The sequence below is a fragment of the Sturnira hondurensis genome, unplaced genomic scaffold, assembly GCF_014824575.4.
Source record: "Sturnira hondurensis isolate 20B ecotype Veracruz unplaced genomic scaffold, ASM1482457v3 Scaffold0004257, whole genome shotgun sequence".
Lineage (NCBI taxonomy): Eukaryota > Metazoa > Chordata > Mammalia > Chiroptera > Phyllostomidae > Sturnira > Sturnira hondurensis.
The window spans coordinates 5,607,543-5,624,178 of NW_028076888.1; the positions used below are offsets into that span (position 1 = coordinate 5,607,543).

General features: G+C 41.0%; 1 protein-coding gene across 13 annotated transcripts in view; it reads right to left on the reverse strand.

The window, feature by feature from the left end:
* KIF1B (kinesin family member 1B) overlaps positions 1–16,636 on the reverse strand; it is a 136,188-nt gene that overhangs the window by 35,243 nt on the left and 84,309 nt on the right. For 10 of the 13 annotated variants that reach the window (XM_037045268.1, XM_037045264.1, XM_037045267.1 and 7 more), the window contains 5 exons: positions 7,462–7,555; positions 6,373–6,521; positions 5,554–5,732; positions 4,736–4,873; positions 3,302–3,550 (listed from right to left, as the gene is read on the reverse strand). In XM_037045268.1, coding sequence (XP_036901163.1) covers positions 3,302–3,550; positions 4,736–4,873; positions 5,554–5,732; positions 6,373–6,521; positions 7,462–7,555 — 809 coding nt within the window. The remainder of the gene's footprint in view (positions 1–3,301; positions 3,551–4,735; positions 4,874–5,553; positions 5,733–6,372; positions 6,522–7,461; positions 7,556–16,636) is intronic. The other 3 variants (XM_037045272.1, XM_037045270.1, XM_037045269.1) reach the window with 1 other exon arrangement.

The following is a 16,636-nucleotide window of genomic DNA, read 5'->3' on the forward strand; positions in this document are numbered from 1 at the left end:
ACACCAATCTCTGATGACAGGTCTCCCCAGTGTTACATGATTTCAGTAACACACATAACTCCATAATTGCTATGATTTAGGATTTACTTATTTATGTAATTATTTAATTTGTCTCATCCACCGGACTGTAAATCCATGAGGGCAGGAACCATGTCTGGTCTTGCTGGCCACTGGTGAGCAAGTCAACATCTAAGTACATAAACTAACGGGGAAATGAATTGTCCTCTACCTTTAGGTACAGGTGGAAGATTTTTCCAGAAAAATGGGTTCCACCAGAGAAAGAGAAGCAAAGCCATCCAACTTTATATTAGGTTGATTTTTCAAAGCATTAGTCACAATGAATATTCACTATATAGAACATGTTTAGATTTATAACTATGCTTAACTTGTAACAGTTATCTTTTTTATACTTAAAAATAGCTATTCAAAAACAGGAATGCCTGTTTTTAATTTTGAAGAGCTTGCCACTTGAATGAACAGCGCAACACATTCACACACGCACACCACAAACAGCTCTGTTTGAGCACACATTAAAGACAAGCCTGTCCTTTCTGCCTGTGGCAGTGGCCGTTCCGATGTGGAAGAAGAGAAGTATTGTTACAGACTTCTCCTTTTGGAAGAGAATTCTACAATTCTATGGCAGTGGCGGGGTATCAGTGCTGTACAGAAACTCTGCTCTGAGGTTTCTGAACTAGAATTTTAACAATTATCCCCCACTGGTGAGAGTCCTTATACCTTGACCTAGCAGACTGAAGGAGAACAGGATGAAGGAGGAAGATGTAAAGGATATATTAGCAGAAGCTCTGTGAGGTTACATCAAAAAGAGAAACAAATTTTGTCAACATAAAGAAAAGGAAAACCAGCATGATTATGGTTCTAGTTACAGAAAGAATGTCAGGTCAGGTAGTTAGGTCACAGAATAACATCTTTTGCCCCCTTTTAACTCAGAAGAGTAGCTTAAATATTTTACATGTCATCCCAAATTACAATGGATGGTTCATAACATCCCAGCATGCTATAAGAGAATAGCTAAAGGGACAAGCTCTTTTAATTTTCATATAAAAATTCACTGGAGGCAGCCAAGGAACAAAACTTACAAATGGAATTTCACAAGAAACTGGCAATTTTTATAAATGAATTATATTTGTAGTTACATGCCAATCGAGGAAACCCAATCCTGTGAGTCACAAGAATAGGAAAGAAGTTGCTTCTCCTACACGTACAATGACCTCTGTATAACTGGGCGATGTGCACTGTTATAAACCATTCACAGATGAGACATGCAGCAAGAAAGAAAATAAAGAGCTCTCCTTCACTTGACTGAGAGCTGATTTCACCTAGTCCTCTAACCTCTTCTCCAGCCCATGCAGGTTTTAGAATCTGGGAACCCAAACAATGGAAAGGTCAATTCCTAAGCTATAAGCACCATAAATATTTCATTTGAAAGTTGATTGCTTTGTATCTATACCTAAAACTGATATGATTAAAATAGATAAAATAGAGAGAAAAATAATACATCCATCTTAAGCCAGTAAATTTCCACATTAAGTGGGGCTGTGACTTAAGTTTTCTATACAACTGATTCAAAATACAAATGCTTCTGACAGAAGTCTTATCCAGGATACCTCATTTTGCCAGTGTGCATGACAGAATCTGAAAGACAAAAAAGGGCCTTAAGGCTCTTTGTTTTATACTTGGGAGCCCATCAGGGCTCAGTTTAAGTTGCCAGTCAAAGGTAGGACCTAGGCTCCTCCTGACCTTTAGGTCAGTGTTCTTCCCACCAGCGGAGGGATGACACCCCCCTCCCCACTGTGTGGCGACGTGGAACTTCAGCGAACAGACTCAGAAGCTGTGCCACTGGCGCCGGGACCAAGCGGTTTATGGACAGACTCGGTTCTGACTTCTGACCCTTTCAGTGTAGGATGGAAATGTGCCGATGGACACATGCAGCCATCAAATAAAGCAAGCGTCATGGTCCTGTTATTTGTACAAAGGTATTTGTACAAATACCTTTCTCAATTTTAATGTAAATCGTCTTCTAAGCATCTGTTCCTGGCAATACACCAGGAGAAAACAAGATCCGTGGTTATATAATCCCTTTACGCTTATTCATAGAAAAACTGAATAAATGTCTCTTCGCCACTGTAAAACCCTGAGGCTGATATTACAACTCAGAGTCCTAATTGAGGTGTTCATTTCTATTAAAAAGCTTTCATTTCCCTCATTCCGTAACAGTGGTAATCTGTATTATTTATTTTGTTCTAACCAGGTAACCAACAACACAGTATAAGCTAAGTGTCAGAACCTTGTGTTTCTACTGAGTAAGGAGACCACTGCCCTTCCACTTTAGGTAACTGGCACTTATCCATTTAAGGCTGACAAAACTCCCTTACTTTGAGAGGGTTCAACAGTAGGTGGTTCTAACCAACCATTAAGTTTAATACCTCAAAACCAGGACATACATCTTGGTTAAGCCCGTGAGCGCTGCTCTGCTGCATCTGTAATTCAGATACCTCGGCACGAAGACCGGCTGCAGACAAAGACACCAGTGTGAGGAACGTGTGCAGGCCAGTCTGCGTCACTGACAGATGGAGCCAGAGACAATGCCTCGGTTTGGCGAGCGAACCTCACCACAAAGCGCTTCCATGTACTGGCGAACAAACATCCATTGTTGACGGTGCCAACAGATAATTTTATGAAATTCATCATTACAAAGCCTATAGGTGAAGTTTTAACAGAAGCCTACAGAGAGGCTCAGGGAAACTGGCCAAAGAAAGGCATCCATTTTAGAGGAAGAGGAAACTGGGTTCTTGATTCTCTTCTGCACTTACAGACTAAGGAAGAAGTAACTCCTAATTCCACTTACGTCCTCTTGATTCCTGCTGCCGCCACAAATCATCCGGCCTAACCTTGGGCTTGCTCTGCTCTCTTAAGTTGGCACCTACGCCTCCTTACTGACGTTCCTTCTAAAAGGAAACCTTAGTCCACAATGACACTCTTCAACCCTGTAACCTTTTGACTCTTAAGCCTTAATCACGTTCTCCTCTGGGTTTTCCTGCTTTAGAAGAATATTACTGGGCAATTTAAGACACTGGGTCCTCCCCATAGAGCCTTCATACATTACCCTAAGCTGCACCAAGGAGACCCAGAGTCTCACGAACACCGCCTGCGAACCCTCTCTAGCCGGATCGGCATGTCATGAATTGAATCAGCTACAGCAAGATCATCCAAAATTGTACAAGGAGCCTCTTTAGAGCAAGAGCTGGTCCCTTTTTGCCTTTCTCACAGTAACCTCACCAACCTTCCCACTAAAATGAACCATGGGGATCGGTCGTAAAACGGGTCATGCCCATCACTGAAGAGATCTGATCCCTCCTCCGTCCCTGCGTCAGAGCCGGTGTCATCCACGAATGCCTCATCATCAAAATCCTCCATCTCATCTTGCTGCTCGTCAGCCAGCTCAGTGATGTCGGAATCGGCCGTGGAAAAAGTGGGGGAGGGTGTGCGGTCGGCAAGGCGCTCATTCACACAGCCATGGAAAATGGGGGAGCTAGACACCAGGTAAGACGCCAATTGACACAGCCAAGGAGAGAGGAATAGTTGGTTAAACAGGAAGCTACAGGTGCCAACAGCACAGAATCCACTGAGGAATCAACACAGTAAAAGCAAGTGAAAAGCAAAAGGATAAAATAAGCATAAATCATCTGATTCAGGTAAAAGGGAACAAGGACTGATCCTTAGAATAAAAAAGCAAAAGAAACACATGAGTAGAATACCCCAGGTAAACAATGTGCCCTGAAACGTTTATATTCTCTGGTTTGTACAAAAGAGCAGCAGCCAGGCCTCAAAGGAGCCACTCAATATTAAGTAAAATAATGTCTAAATTTTCACTCCACTTCCCATGTCGTCTAGAGGCAGAAAACAAATGCATGAACTGGAATACGGCAAGGCAAAGATGTACCTTGCCCGGGCAAACCTGTTCGGCAAATTCACCCCTTTAAAAACACTCCACTCTCACAGCAGAGTGAGAAAGGCTTCATCTTGTTTCAAAATACTACGACTATAGCTTATCCTCCTTTACCCGGGTCCTTTAAAACTGTCAGGAAGATTTTGCAATTAAAAAACAATTTAAATTCTGAAATCATTAAGCATAAAACTTACATTTCTCTGCTTTTTAAATTCTAAACCTCTTAAGAACTTGCCTCAATATAGACTCATAGGGCACTATTTATTTTCATTAAATGTTGAAATATGTATACAAAAAAGAGGCTCAAAAGAACTACCAAGGTGTGAGACTAATTCACCCCAGCAAAGAATAAAGTCAGATTAACTGCTTTAAAAAAAAGTGAGGACATTTCAGATCCCACACAGGGTGCAGTCTGATAAGCTGTAAGTCCTACTATGATACTGAAGTGTAGGATACAGACACAGGTTTTCTTTTTCTTTTGAATCTATCCTGTTCAACTCTAAGACATTTTGTGAATGAGTTGAGAGTCTGGGAAGACTGTCAATTACTTTGAAAGTCTGTGACTTGAAACAAATATGCATGTTGAAAATAACCTGAAGAGAAATACACCAAATGACAGAGTGGTTGTGTAGGAGTGGAACAGACTGTAGATGGGGCGGGTGGATATGCCTTTTCTTTTATTTCTCTAAAATTTGCTGAAGTTTTAAAGAATTAAAATAAAATCATTCATTATTTAAAAAGAACACGTCAAATGAAATCATCACATACCTCCCTACAAGCTTGAACCAATGGAACCGATCATAAAACGGATCGCTGCCAGTCAGAGTGGTCTCGCTCTCCTCTTGGGCACTGGAGGCCATCTCTCCCGCCCGGTCATACATCTCTCGCATCAAATCCAGCCTCTGCCTTCAGAGGAAACAGAAATGTACTGGGTTAATATCATAAGATAGCAGTGACGTGTCACTTTGGAAGTATGTTCCATGCAAAGTTTTTTTAAAAAAGCTATTCCTATCACTTAATGATATTAAATAAGAAGAAGTCTAAAGTACAGAAACCAAAACAGTGCCCAAAGTGTTGAAGTCTAGAGATCAGCCACCAAAAGTCAAGAATGGCCACCTAACCTCTACTCAGTCCTAGGAGTAATGTTGTTCAATGGTGTATCTCAAATATATTGAAACAGTGAGAAACATCTCACCATATTAAAAGCAAAGGAAGCTGCTTTATAACTTGCCTATTTATCACTGGTCATCCCAAGATCCAGAACAGAAAAGATCAAAATTACCAGATCTAAGACATAAATACATATCATAAAATTGGAACACTTAAAATATAAGATTTAAAATATAAGACTCTGAAGGTAAATATAAGTCCTATCTACAAATGACAAAGGTGTTTGCTGAGTGGGATTCACTCACTTAGAAGAAAACGGATGGAGAGTAATGTCACTGGCCAGCGACAGCATTTCGAAGCGACAGCATTTAGAAGCAGTACCAACAACTCAGGGAGTAGAGGTTGAGGGACCACCCCCTCGAGTCCATGACTATTTCCTAAATAAAACAATTGGCTCTATGAGTAACATTTCATACTTGAGTTTCTCCAACGACCAATAATGTGTTGCTCCGTTCTTCAGATCCTGGACTTCTACTGCCACCACGGTACGAGGGAAAGGCCTGTCTATGTGAGTTTTTTCCATCTCAGTGGGAAGTAATTCGGGAGGTAAAGGGGAGTACAACGTGTCAGTCAGCAGCACAAACTGAAACTGCACCTAAACAGAAAGAACAAACCAGAGCTAAATGGCCTGTTTTCAGCATATAAGCTTCAGAGATAAGGCGATATAATCATGCCCAATGGAAAAGAAGTCAAACATACAGTATATGTTTGACAAAGAGTTTGCGATTAACATCTGATAAACATATTTTTTGAAGATTTTATTTATTTTTAGAGACAGGAAGGGAAGGAGAAACAGAGGGAGAGAAGCATCAATGTGTGGTTGCTTCTCATGCTCTCCCTAGTGGGGACCTGGCCCACAACCCAGGCATGTGCCCTGACTGGGAATTGAACCAGCTACCCTTTGGTTTTCAGGCTGGCACTCAATCCACTGAGCCACACCAGTTAGGGTGAGAAGCATATTTCTACCAACATGCTTCCCCAGCTCATCGGGAATACTGTCTCCTTATTTATAAAATAAGGTAGAAAACATGTCATTTAAAAAATTTCACTTAATAGTCATGTAATTAGTACCTATCATATTCCAGGAACATATATCAAATAAGGGCACATGTAAACCTGTTTCAGAGCAAACACAGCTGAGTCCCCCAAGGGAAAGGTCACTTCGGGATGCACGCCAGAGTGCCTCGAAGCTCAGCTCTGCCCCTGGATGGCCCCCGCCCGCCCTCTTCCCATACCTTCTTCTTCAGTTCCACACTGACGGCATTGGCCTCCTTCAGGTAGACAGCATTGCCCCAGAGTAAGTCCCTTAATGAAGTAAATTGGTGAGACTTCCATTTCCGGAAGGCCCACTGGGCCAGCTCGAATTCGTGTTGTGTCCAAGGAACTGCAAGAGCAACAGGTGTATTTAATGGTGATCTCGTAACAATGTGGAAACTATATCCTCCTCTGCCTCATCTCTTTTAGCAAGTACGGTACTTCCGGTTTTTCTCTAGTCAGCTGTTTTTGCTTATTTTTAGTAAAGCTTACTGAGTTCTGCTGAAATTATGAAAGTAGTTATAGTATACATTTCAGAAAACTTTGAAAACAGTAAATCAAAGAAATAGATTTATCTTCCTTTTTTTTAAGACAACCTCTAATGTGTGGGCTATAATGTAAACAAACCCCAAGTATAAATGCAATGCCACATAATCTATTTTTCTTTCTGGTACAGGGTAAAAGGTCTTATTTCACCTACATATTTAAAAATAAAGAATTCACTACATAAATTAAGAGTTGCTTCAAAGTTAACTTGGAGCCTGAAATTTCTGAGAGGTTGAGAAGAGAACTGAAATGTGACAAATGTTTACACTGTAATATAAGGCAATAAAAACTAACAGAGCCTTAATTCAGCTAAGAATTAAGAGTGGTCCATTTTCAATATACATTGATATGTTTCAAAGTCCTCACCGGAAAACCCCTGACACAAATCGTAAACCATAAAATAGAACAGGACATATTAACAAAGACTAAGCTCCTCATTTCCATGCAATATACATAGATGAACTTCATGTGGATATTACTGGAAAGTCTAAGTGAACTGCCAAAGAGACTTATATGAAGACTACGCTCAGAAATCTTGTGTTCTGAGGATCCCAGTTCCACTCCAACCTCACAGAACACGGCCTGGATTCTCAGCACTGAGCATCCTTAGAAAATCATCTTCAAATTGGTACCATAAAATGTCAATAAATGGTAGGGTCAACTATGGCCACAGACAAAGGATGCACTTAGATAATACGGATCCAAGAGCTATACACAGAGAAGTGTCAGTCACTAAGTTTCACCTTCTTCTTCCTCTTCTTCCTCTTCCGTTGTTTCTGCAGCCAAGGATCGAGTCTCAACCTGCTTCTGCAAGGCCTGCAGTTTACTCTCATAGTCCTGAAGGGAGAGAAAGGAAACAACATGTAGGGGAGAGGAGACAAGCGTAAGGAAAAGGAAAGGTACATTGGAGAAAGCAGAGACAGCAAAAAATTAAATAAATAAAAGAGAAGATAGAGGCAGGAAACAATAAAAAGAGAGACATAAAGGTAAATGCTTAGGGGAAAATCCCACAAAAGACACAAGACAGTCAGTAATGTGTAAATGCTTAAAAAAAAAGTTAACTGCAGTCTCTACTTTCTCAGATCCAAGAAGAGTTCTTTATGCGGTGCTGTGGCAGAGAAAGGGGGATTTGGGGGGAAATGCATGTGGCCCTTAAATGTTATCACACATTTAAGTAGTACCTTGACACATCAAGCAATTCCAGAGAAAAGCAATATTGGGAAAGAGTAAATCCAGGGTATCAGCAACTATTATCTAGCTGTTTGGATGAGAAAAATTAGGACTGTTGATTCTGAGCTCCCTTCCACACGGATGAAATATTACTATCTCGGCAGCTGTAGGATGGGCTCAGCCTTCAGGCAAACAAAATATCACAGCGCTATTAGCATTTAGTTGGAGTTTTTAAATATGCTATTAAAATAAAAAATGTATTATTATAATACAAATCAGTTTTATCCTTCATTTCTCCATCTATTTACTTCATGCAGTTTCAATGAGGGTATAATCCTGAAGGAAGCAAAATCATGCTTGAGGGATAAAAAAAAAGTACTCTTTTTATATGTAAAACACAAACATACATGAGGTATGCAAATAGGTATACCAAATATTTGAGATATTCAAATTACATGATGGGGAGAGATTGACAGAAAATATCTGAAAATGTTCCTTGTAGTACTGGTGGGGAAAAAAAGCTATTAAAAATAATAAAACAGGTAAGATTAAGAAAAGAGGCCCTGGCATAGCAAAATACCAAATCATAGCATAAGCATAGCATTTTAAAATATACTGCCCAGCTCTAGCTGCTGTGGCTCACTTGGTTGGAGCATCATCCCATGGACCAAAAGGTCTTGAGTTCGACTCCCAGCTGAGGCACATGCCCAGCCTGTGGGTTCAGTCTCCATGTTGTCAGGGAGTGTGTGAGACACAACTGATTGATGTTTCTGTCTCACATTAATGTTTCTCTCCCTGTCTTCCTCTCTTTCTAAAATCAGTGAGTATGTCCTTGGGTGAGGATTAGAGTGAAAAAGAGAAGTATCAACAGATTTATATTCAGAAGACATTTTAAGAATATATACACAGGACAAAATGATGAACCATTTCTAAACACATAAGGAAGTCTTCTTTTTTTAAAGATTTTATTTATTTTTCAGAGAGGGGAAAGGAGGGAGAAAAAAAGGGAGAGAAACATCTATGTGTGGATGCCTTCCGTACGCCCCCTACTGGACACCTGGCTCGCAATCCAGGCACGTGCCCTAGACCAAGAATGGAACCAGCCACCCTTTGGTTCGCAGGTGAGCACCCAACCAATGAGCCACACAAGCCTGGGCAGGAAATCTTCTTAAACAGTATCAACACACTATCAAAATTACAAGCAATCTGTTTTAAAAGTTTATTTTCTAAGTATACCTCGTACCCAGATCTTGGTTTCTAAATACCATTCCCCCTAAAAGAAACTAACATCCCATGGGAAAATAACTAATGACAGGTTTGGAACAAGGGAAGTACAAGGGAGCCTGGAATACCTTGTGCCACAAAGCACTGAGCATTCAAAGACCAATGGGGTCATTTCAAAAGGACACAGGTGCCCACTGACTAATAAGAATAACAGAAAAAGAATATAGCCCATTCTTAGTATGAAAGGACTCCACAAGTCCACAGTGATACAGAAAGAAGTGGGAGGGAAAAAGAGAAAGTTCTTATTAACCAACAGGGGGGCGGGGGGTCCACACGAGCACATGAGCCAGCCAATAAATGCAGAGGGAATAACAATGAGAAAACCACTGTACTGCACCCCAGCTGTAGTAACTGAATCAGGCAAGGGTCATTAATAAGCGTTAAAACAATTGAGTGAAAGGTGGATGGAAGACAGAATATTCACACAATTCCAAGTGTCACCCTACATACCTATTAAAAAGAAAGAGAAAGAAGCAGGAAGCATCACATTAACTAAATTTATTAAACTCTATCGTTACCATTAATAGAACAAACTGACATGTTATATCTACCAATGTGAGGCATTAGAAGTACACAATGCCACTTTTATAGCGTTCTTATCCAAAATATTAAGTCTAAATCTAATCTTGGGAAACAAGCCATCTAATGAGAATGGAACCTAGACTCTTCAAAAATAACAATGTAATGAAAAATGAAAGAAACATGAAAACCGTTTCCAGCAAGATGGAAGCGTAGATAGATACACTCTGCCACCTCACACAATCAAAAGGAGGACAACAAATTTAAAAACAAAAAATAACCAGAGCTGCCAGAAAGTTGAACTATATAGAAGTCCAACAACCAAGGAGTTAAAGAAGAAACAGTCATCCAGACCGGTAGGAGGGGCAGAGACAGGCAGCTGGGGCAGAGGGGATTCGCAACAAGGCGGTGGCTGGAGGACAGAGGCAGGCAAGGTGGCAGCTGGCGGACCAGGCGGTTCCACATTTGCATGAGGATAAACCTAGAGGAACAACTAGAGATCGAGACAGAATGCACCCAGGGTTCCAGAGAAGGGAAATAAAGCCTCAAAAATTCTGGTTATAAAACCTGTAGGGGATGAGGGAGCAGGAGAAACTCCTAGTGTCAGGAGAGTCTGTTGGAGGGACCCACAGGGTCCTAGAACAAACACAAAACCACCAACCCAGGAATCAGCACCAGAAGGGCCGAATTTGTTTGCGGGAGAAGTGATTGAAAGCAGGCCAAGAAGTGAGCAAGTGGCATTGTTCCCTCTCTGACCCCTACCCCACAGACAGCACCACAACATGGTCACATGCGTTGTCCCACCCTAGTGAATACCTAAGGCTCCACCCCTTACACCATGACAGGCATGCAGAGACAAAAAAAGATGGCCCAAATGAAAGAACAGATCAAAACTCCAAAAACAAAAAAACAATTAAGCAGTGAAGAGACAGCTAACCTACCAGATGCAGAGCCCAAAACACTGGTAATCAGGATGCTCACGGAATTGGTTGAGTACAAAATAGAGGAAGAAGTGAAGGTTATGCAAAGTGAATTAAAGAAAAATGTGCAAGTAACCAACAGTGAAGGGAAGGAAACTAGGACTCAGGTCAATGGTTTGGAGCAGAAGGGAGAAATAAACATTCAACCAGAACAGAATGAAGAAACAAGAATAAAAAAAAAGAGGAGAGGCTATGGAATCTCCAGGACAACTTTAAATGTTCCAACATCCAAATCATAAGGGTGCCAGGAGAAGAGGAAGAGCAAGAAATGGAAAACTTATTTGAAAACATAATGAAGAACTTCCCCAATCTGGCAAAATAAATAAATAGACTTCTAGGAAGTCCAGGAAGCTGAGAGAGTCCCCAAAAAGTTGGGCCCAAGGAAGCACACACCAAGGCACATCATCACTACATTCCCCAAGATTAAAGAGGAGAGAATCTTAAAAGCAGCAAGAGAAAAGGAGACAGGTACCTACAAAGCAGTTCCCACAAGACTATGAGCTGATTTCTCAAAAGAAAGCTTGCAGGCAAGAAGGGGCTGGAAAGAAGTATTCCAAGTCATGAAAGGCAAGGACGTACATCCAAGATTGCTCTATCTAGCAAAGCTATCATTTAGAATGGAAGGGCAGATGAGGTGCTTCCCAGATAAGGTCAAGTTAAAGGAGTTCATCATCACCAAGCCCTTATATGAAACATTAAAGGGACTCACATCTAAGAAAAAGATGATAAAAAGTGTGAATAGTAAAAACAAATTCACAAATATCAACAACTGACCCTAAACAAACAAACAAACAAACAAACTGGACAAACAACTAGAACAGGAACAGAATCACAGAAATGGAGATTACATGGAAGCTTTTCAGTAGGGAGGAGGGAGAATGGGGGGAAAGGTACAAGGAATAAGAAGCATAAATGGTAGGTACAAAATAGACAGGGGGAGGTTAAGGATAGTATGGGAAATGGAGAAGCCAAGGAACTTATATGTATGACCCATGGACGTGAACTAAGGTGGGGCAATGCTGGTGGGAGGGAGGTACAGGGCAGAGGGGAAAAAAGGGGAGAAAAAAATGGGACAACTGTAATAGCATAATCAATAAAATATATTAAGAAATAAAAATAAGTGAAATAAATTAGAAAAAAAACATGAACAGCAAATGCAATATATTAACCTCGGCTGGATCTTGGATTGTAACACACACACACACACACACACACACACACACACTTTAACACATTTTTATACTCAATTAGGGAAGTTTGAAAATAAACTTGTGTATTATATGATATTGAATCAATATTAAATTTCCTGGATGGGACGATAATATCAAGGAAATACCTTTGATTTTAGGAGATACAGTTGGAAGTAATTAGGAGTAAACTGTCATGTCTTTCTTACTTTCAAATGATTCAGAAAAATGTATATACATATGGATATACAAAGATTCACTGCATTGTATTTTTTCAGATTTTGGGTAGCTCTGAATTGTTTCAAAATAAAAGAGGGCACTCCCTAAAAAACCTATGTTATATGGGATTCTTCAAACAAAAAGAGAAAGACTATTGGTTTACCTACAAATCATCAGTTGAAAAAAATATTAATATCTGAGGAACTTTTTTTATTTTCCCTCATTATTTTATTGTAGTAAATAAAGTACACACAACATAAAACTTACCATCTAACCATTTTTAAGTGTACAGTTCAGTGGTATGAAATACACTCATAATGTTGTATAACCATCAACACCATCCATTCTAGAATTCATCTTGTAAAACGAAATTATACCCATCAAATACCACTTGCCCCCGCCCCCCACCCTTCCCCTGGCAACTGCTATTCTACTTTCTACGATTCTGACTACTCTAAATATATTCTAACTAGGACCATACATTTTGGCTTTTTCGTTAAAGATTTTATTTATTTTTAGAAAGAGGGAAAGGGAAGGAGAAAGAGAGCGAGAGAAACACCAATGTGTGGCTGCCTCTCCTGCACTCCCCTCCGGGGACCCAGCCTGCAACCCAGGCATGTGCCCTGACTGGGAATTGAACCTTGAACCCTCTGGTTCACAAGCCTGTACTCAATCCACTGAGCCACACAAGCCAGGGCCAATTCTGGCTTTTTGTGACTGGCTTAATTTGAGGATTTCTTTAAGACTAGGTCTACAAGTTGTTCAAACTACCAATGAAAACAAGATCTTTCAATTCTGACAGTAAATGCTTTAATGGCATTAAAGTGACATAAAAAAGACTTCCCATGACACTATGGACCTAAAACTTTAACTGTATTTGATCAAGGAAAAATTCTATCTGTCGTTGCAGTTTAAACCTCAACACCATTTCCTGAATTGGCCTCCTCTTCCTCAAAGCAAGCTGCGTATGAGCTTCCAACAAAGACATCTTGTATGTCAGAAAAACTCTATGTGTTGAATTTTCCCATAATAAATGGGCAAAGATTCAGATACTATTCAGATTCTGATACTACTGTTCTGCAGATTTCATGGTGAAAACTGGGATAATTATGGAAAGCATGCTAAAATTAACATATTTATCAGTAGCCTTTTGTGTTTATAAAAGTCCTAGCTAGTTCAATATAGGCCCTATATTTATAAAGGCACTGCACTGGCTGTTCCCTCTTCTAGAATGTTCTCTCGTGTGTAGGCTTACTCTGAGGCAGACCTGCTCTACATGTTTAACATGGATTATCATCTCAGTCTGCCCAGTAACCCTAGGAAGATGGTACTACTATCTTCATGGTAAAGAAATTAAGTAACTCTCCAAAGATCAGAGGTAGCCAAGTAGTGGAAACGGGATTTGAACCCAGACAACTGGACTTCAGAGCATACTCCTTTAACCACCACCCATCATCTATCCATCCACTCAGGCAACGAGTACCTTTTCACCCCGGCTACGTGTCAGATGCCAGGAGTACAGTGTGAGGGAGTGAGACAATAAACAGTAAACAGACATTATACAGCATGATTTCAGCACAGAGAAGTACTATGAAGAAAGGTGGATGTTAGGGGTTAACAGGGAGAAGAGAGCAATGAGAGGAATGCTTTTAGATTAGGTGGTTAGGGAAGTCTCTGGAAAGATAACATTGAATCAGAGACCGAAGCCAACATGCTGAGATCTTGGGAAGGTAGGTGTCATTCCAATCAAAATAGAACTAACAGTAGATACTGGGTTGGCCAAAAAGTTCCTTTAGGTTTTTCCCCCCATATGCTGGTTCTAGTAGTGCTTAGCTGTCTTTAACTGTATTTGAAATAATTTGGTTAGACTGTATTGTGACAGCTGCCATCATAACAGCATGCATTTAAAAGAAACTTACCAAGTAGAAGGGCCAAAAGGGGGAAAAATTGGGACAACTCTAATAGAACAAACAATAAAAAAATAAAACTTATAAAACTTGGTCAGTTTTTGTGCAGCCACTTTAATATTCAAGATGGAAGAAAACACATCTTTGGCATATTAGGCTGTCTTATGCGCTTGGAAGATGTTTAGCAGCACCCCTGGCCTCCATCCGCCAGAAGCCAATAGTGGACAACAGCCGACATACTCAAAATATCTAAATCAATAGTTACCGGTAAAAATGAAAAACCTTCTATTTTTATGGAAAAAACATTTTGGCCAACCCAGTATCTAAGACAGGATGACAAAACCTACTTCACAGAGAGGAGTATTTGAGGATTCAATGCGCTCATGCCTGTAAAAGGTTTACTGTCTCAATACTCACGACTTTCATCTTCATCCTTACCGGTGTGAACAGGGACAGAAAAGCCACAGAAATGGGTGGAAGAAGGGACAGATACAGAAACAGCCAATGTCTGTGGCCACAGACAGACAGCACAGCGCTGCTCCACAAGGAGCAGTCAGTGGGGCCAGAGGAAAGTGAGAAGCCAGGCGAGCAGTGTCCCAAGAAGTAAAGAACAGCCAGGCAACTGTGTCAAATGCCAGACTTAGTGAGACGGGGACTGCGAAAACACCCCCGAAACTGTCACTGCGAACATCTTTGGACCCTGATATGAGTGGCTTCAGGGGTAAGGTGGGAACAAGAGTCTGACTAAAGTGAGTTCAAGCAAGAATGGGGAGAGGACACAATAAAAAGAAACAATGGACATGGACAGTGGGAAATAAGTACAGAAAACTCGAGAATTCCTATAGGAAGAAACTAAGAAACAAAATGACAGCTCACAGGGAACAGGGATTTGGGGGGAACTTGTGAAATGAAACCACGTTCGCATGCAAACAGGAAAAATCCAGGAGAGAAACTGAGGTTGTAAGAGAGAAGGGGTAAATGTACAGCACGTCCCTGAGGTGGCATAGATGGGAGCAGAAACAGGGCCGGGTAAGAGAGGAGCGAGGCCAAGTGTGGGTGTGAGTGAGGGCAGAACGAGAAGTGGGAAGAAAAGGAAGTTTTCTTCTGATGGCTTCTTTCTCCCAGCGAAACAAAAAAGATTATTAGCTGAGAGCAAGGAAAGGCCACCTGACATTCCCTGAGGCGCCTGGCTGTAAACCTGCAGAGCACCCTGTATTTCCTCGCCACCATTTGGCACAAATGTACTGTGTAACTACTGGTGTGACTGTCTAATAGCTGTCTCCTCCACAATTCTCCAAATTTCACAAGGCCAGGGACCTGTCACTCACCACTGAATCACCAGCATCTGGCACACAGCTAGCTGTCTTCCAGCTCAGATAAACAGTCACGTATTGATGTTCCAGTGAATAACTCTCTGAAGTGACTACTTTCTAGATCGAGGGCCAGCAAACTACAGCCAGGTCCAAATCCAGTTCTCTGCCTGTTTTCCTAAACAGTTTTAACTACTGGAACACAGCTATGTCTGTTCCTTTGCATGCTGCCAATGGCTGCTTTTCTGCTACAATGGCAGAGTTGTGTCGGTGCAACAAAAAGGCCCACAAAGCCTCAACTATTTTCTATCTGGCCCTTTACAAAAAGCTTGCAAAATCCTGTTCTAGACCAAATGGTTCTCAAATGCGGTTGCTGACACAGCAGAATCCGAGTCACCTGGGGACAGAAATGTAAGTGTGATCAGGCCCCATTCCCCACCTCCAGAACCAGAAATTTTGGCAGTGGGCCCAGCAATTTGTGTTCTCTTATGCCCCTAGGGAATTTTGATGTACACTACAGTTTGAAAACCACCCTTCTGGGCAATGTGTACAGATGAATCCGGAAGCAGACAAGACAGTATTCTAGGTAAGTTCACACTCTCACAGAACCGAACAAGTCTACAGACCACTACATGTTATCACAATGAAAACAGTGAGAGTTGGCCTGGGACGGGACAAGTGGCATGTGAGCGCAGACCTGGAAAAGCTAAAAATGACAAGAAAGGATTCCAGTCTTGAGGAAGTGCAAAAGCCTTGAGGTGAGAACAAATCTGGCATGTTGAAGGAACAAAAGTCCAAAGTGCTCACAGCGTGAGAATGTTAAGTGATGAAGTCACAGAGGCAGGCAAGAAGCCAAAACATGGAAAGCATTATAGGCTATGTTAAGTTTACAGATACAGACAACAGATTCCTGGTAACCAGAGAGCAAGGGGAAATGGGGGAAGATGAAAACGGTAAAGGGGATCAAATATATGGTGATAAAAGGAGACAAGGCTTCAAGTGGTGAACACGCAATAGAACACACAGATGTCGTACTAGGAAGTTGTATACCTGAAATGTATGTTATTAACCAGTGTTATCCCAATCAATTTAATTGAAATAAAATAAGAAGTTCAGATTTTAAAGTGCAATGGGAAGCTACTGGAGGGCATTGATATGATCCGATGTTTTTAAAAGATGATGCTGGTTGCTATGAACAATGGAGTATATGGGTGAAGAAGAGAAGCAAAGAGACAAGTGAGGCAGCTACTGCAATGCATTAGGTGAGAGATGATGGGGCCACAATTAAATGGGGCATCTTTGAAGGAGGTGATGGTATTTAAGGTGAAATCAACCTCACCAT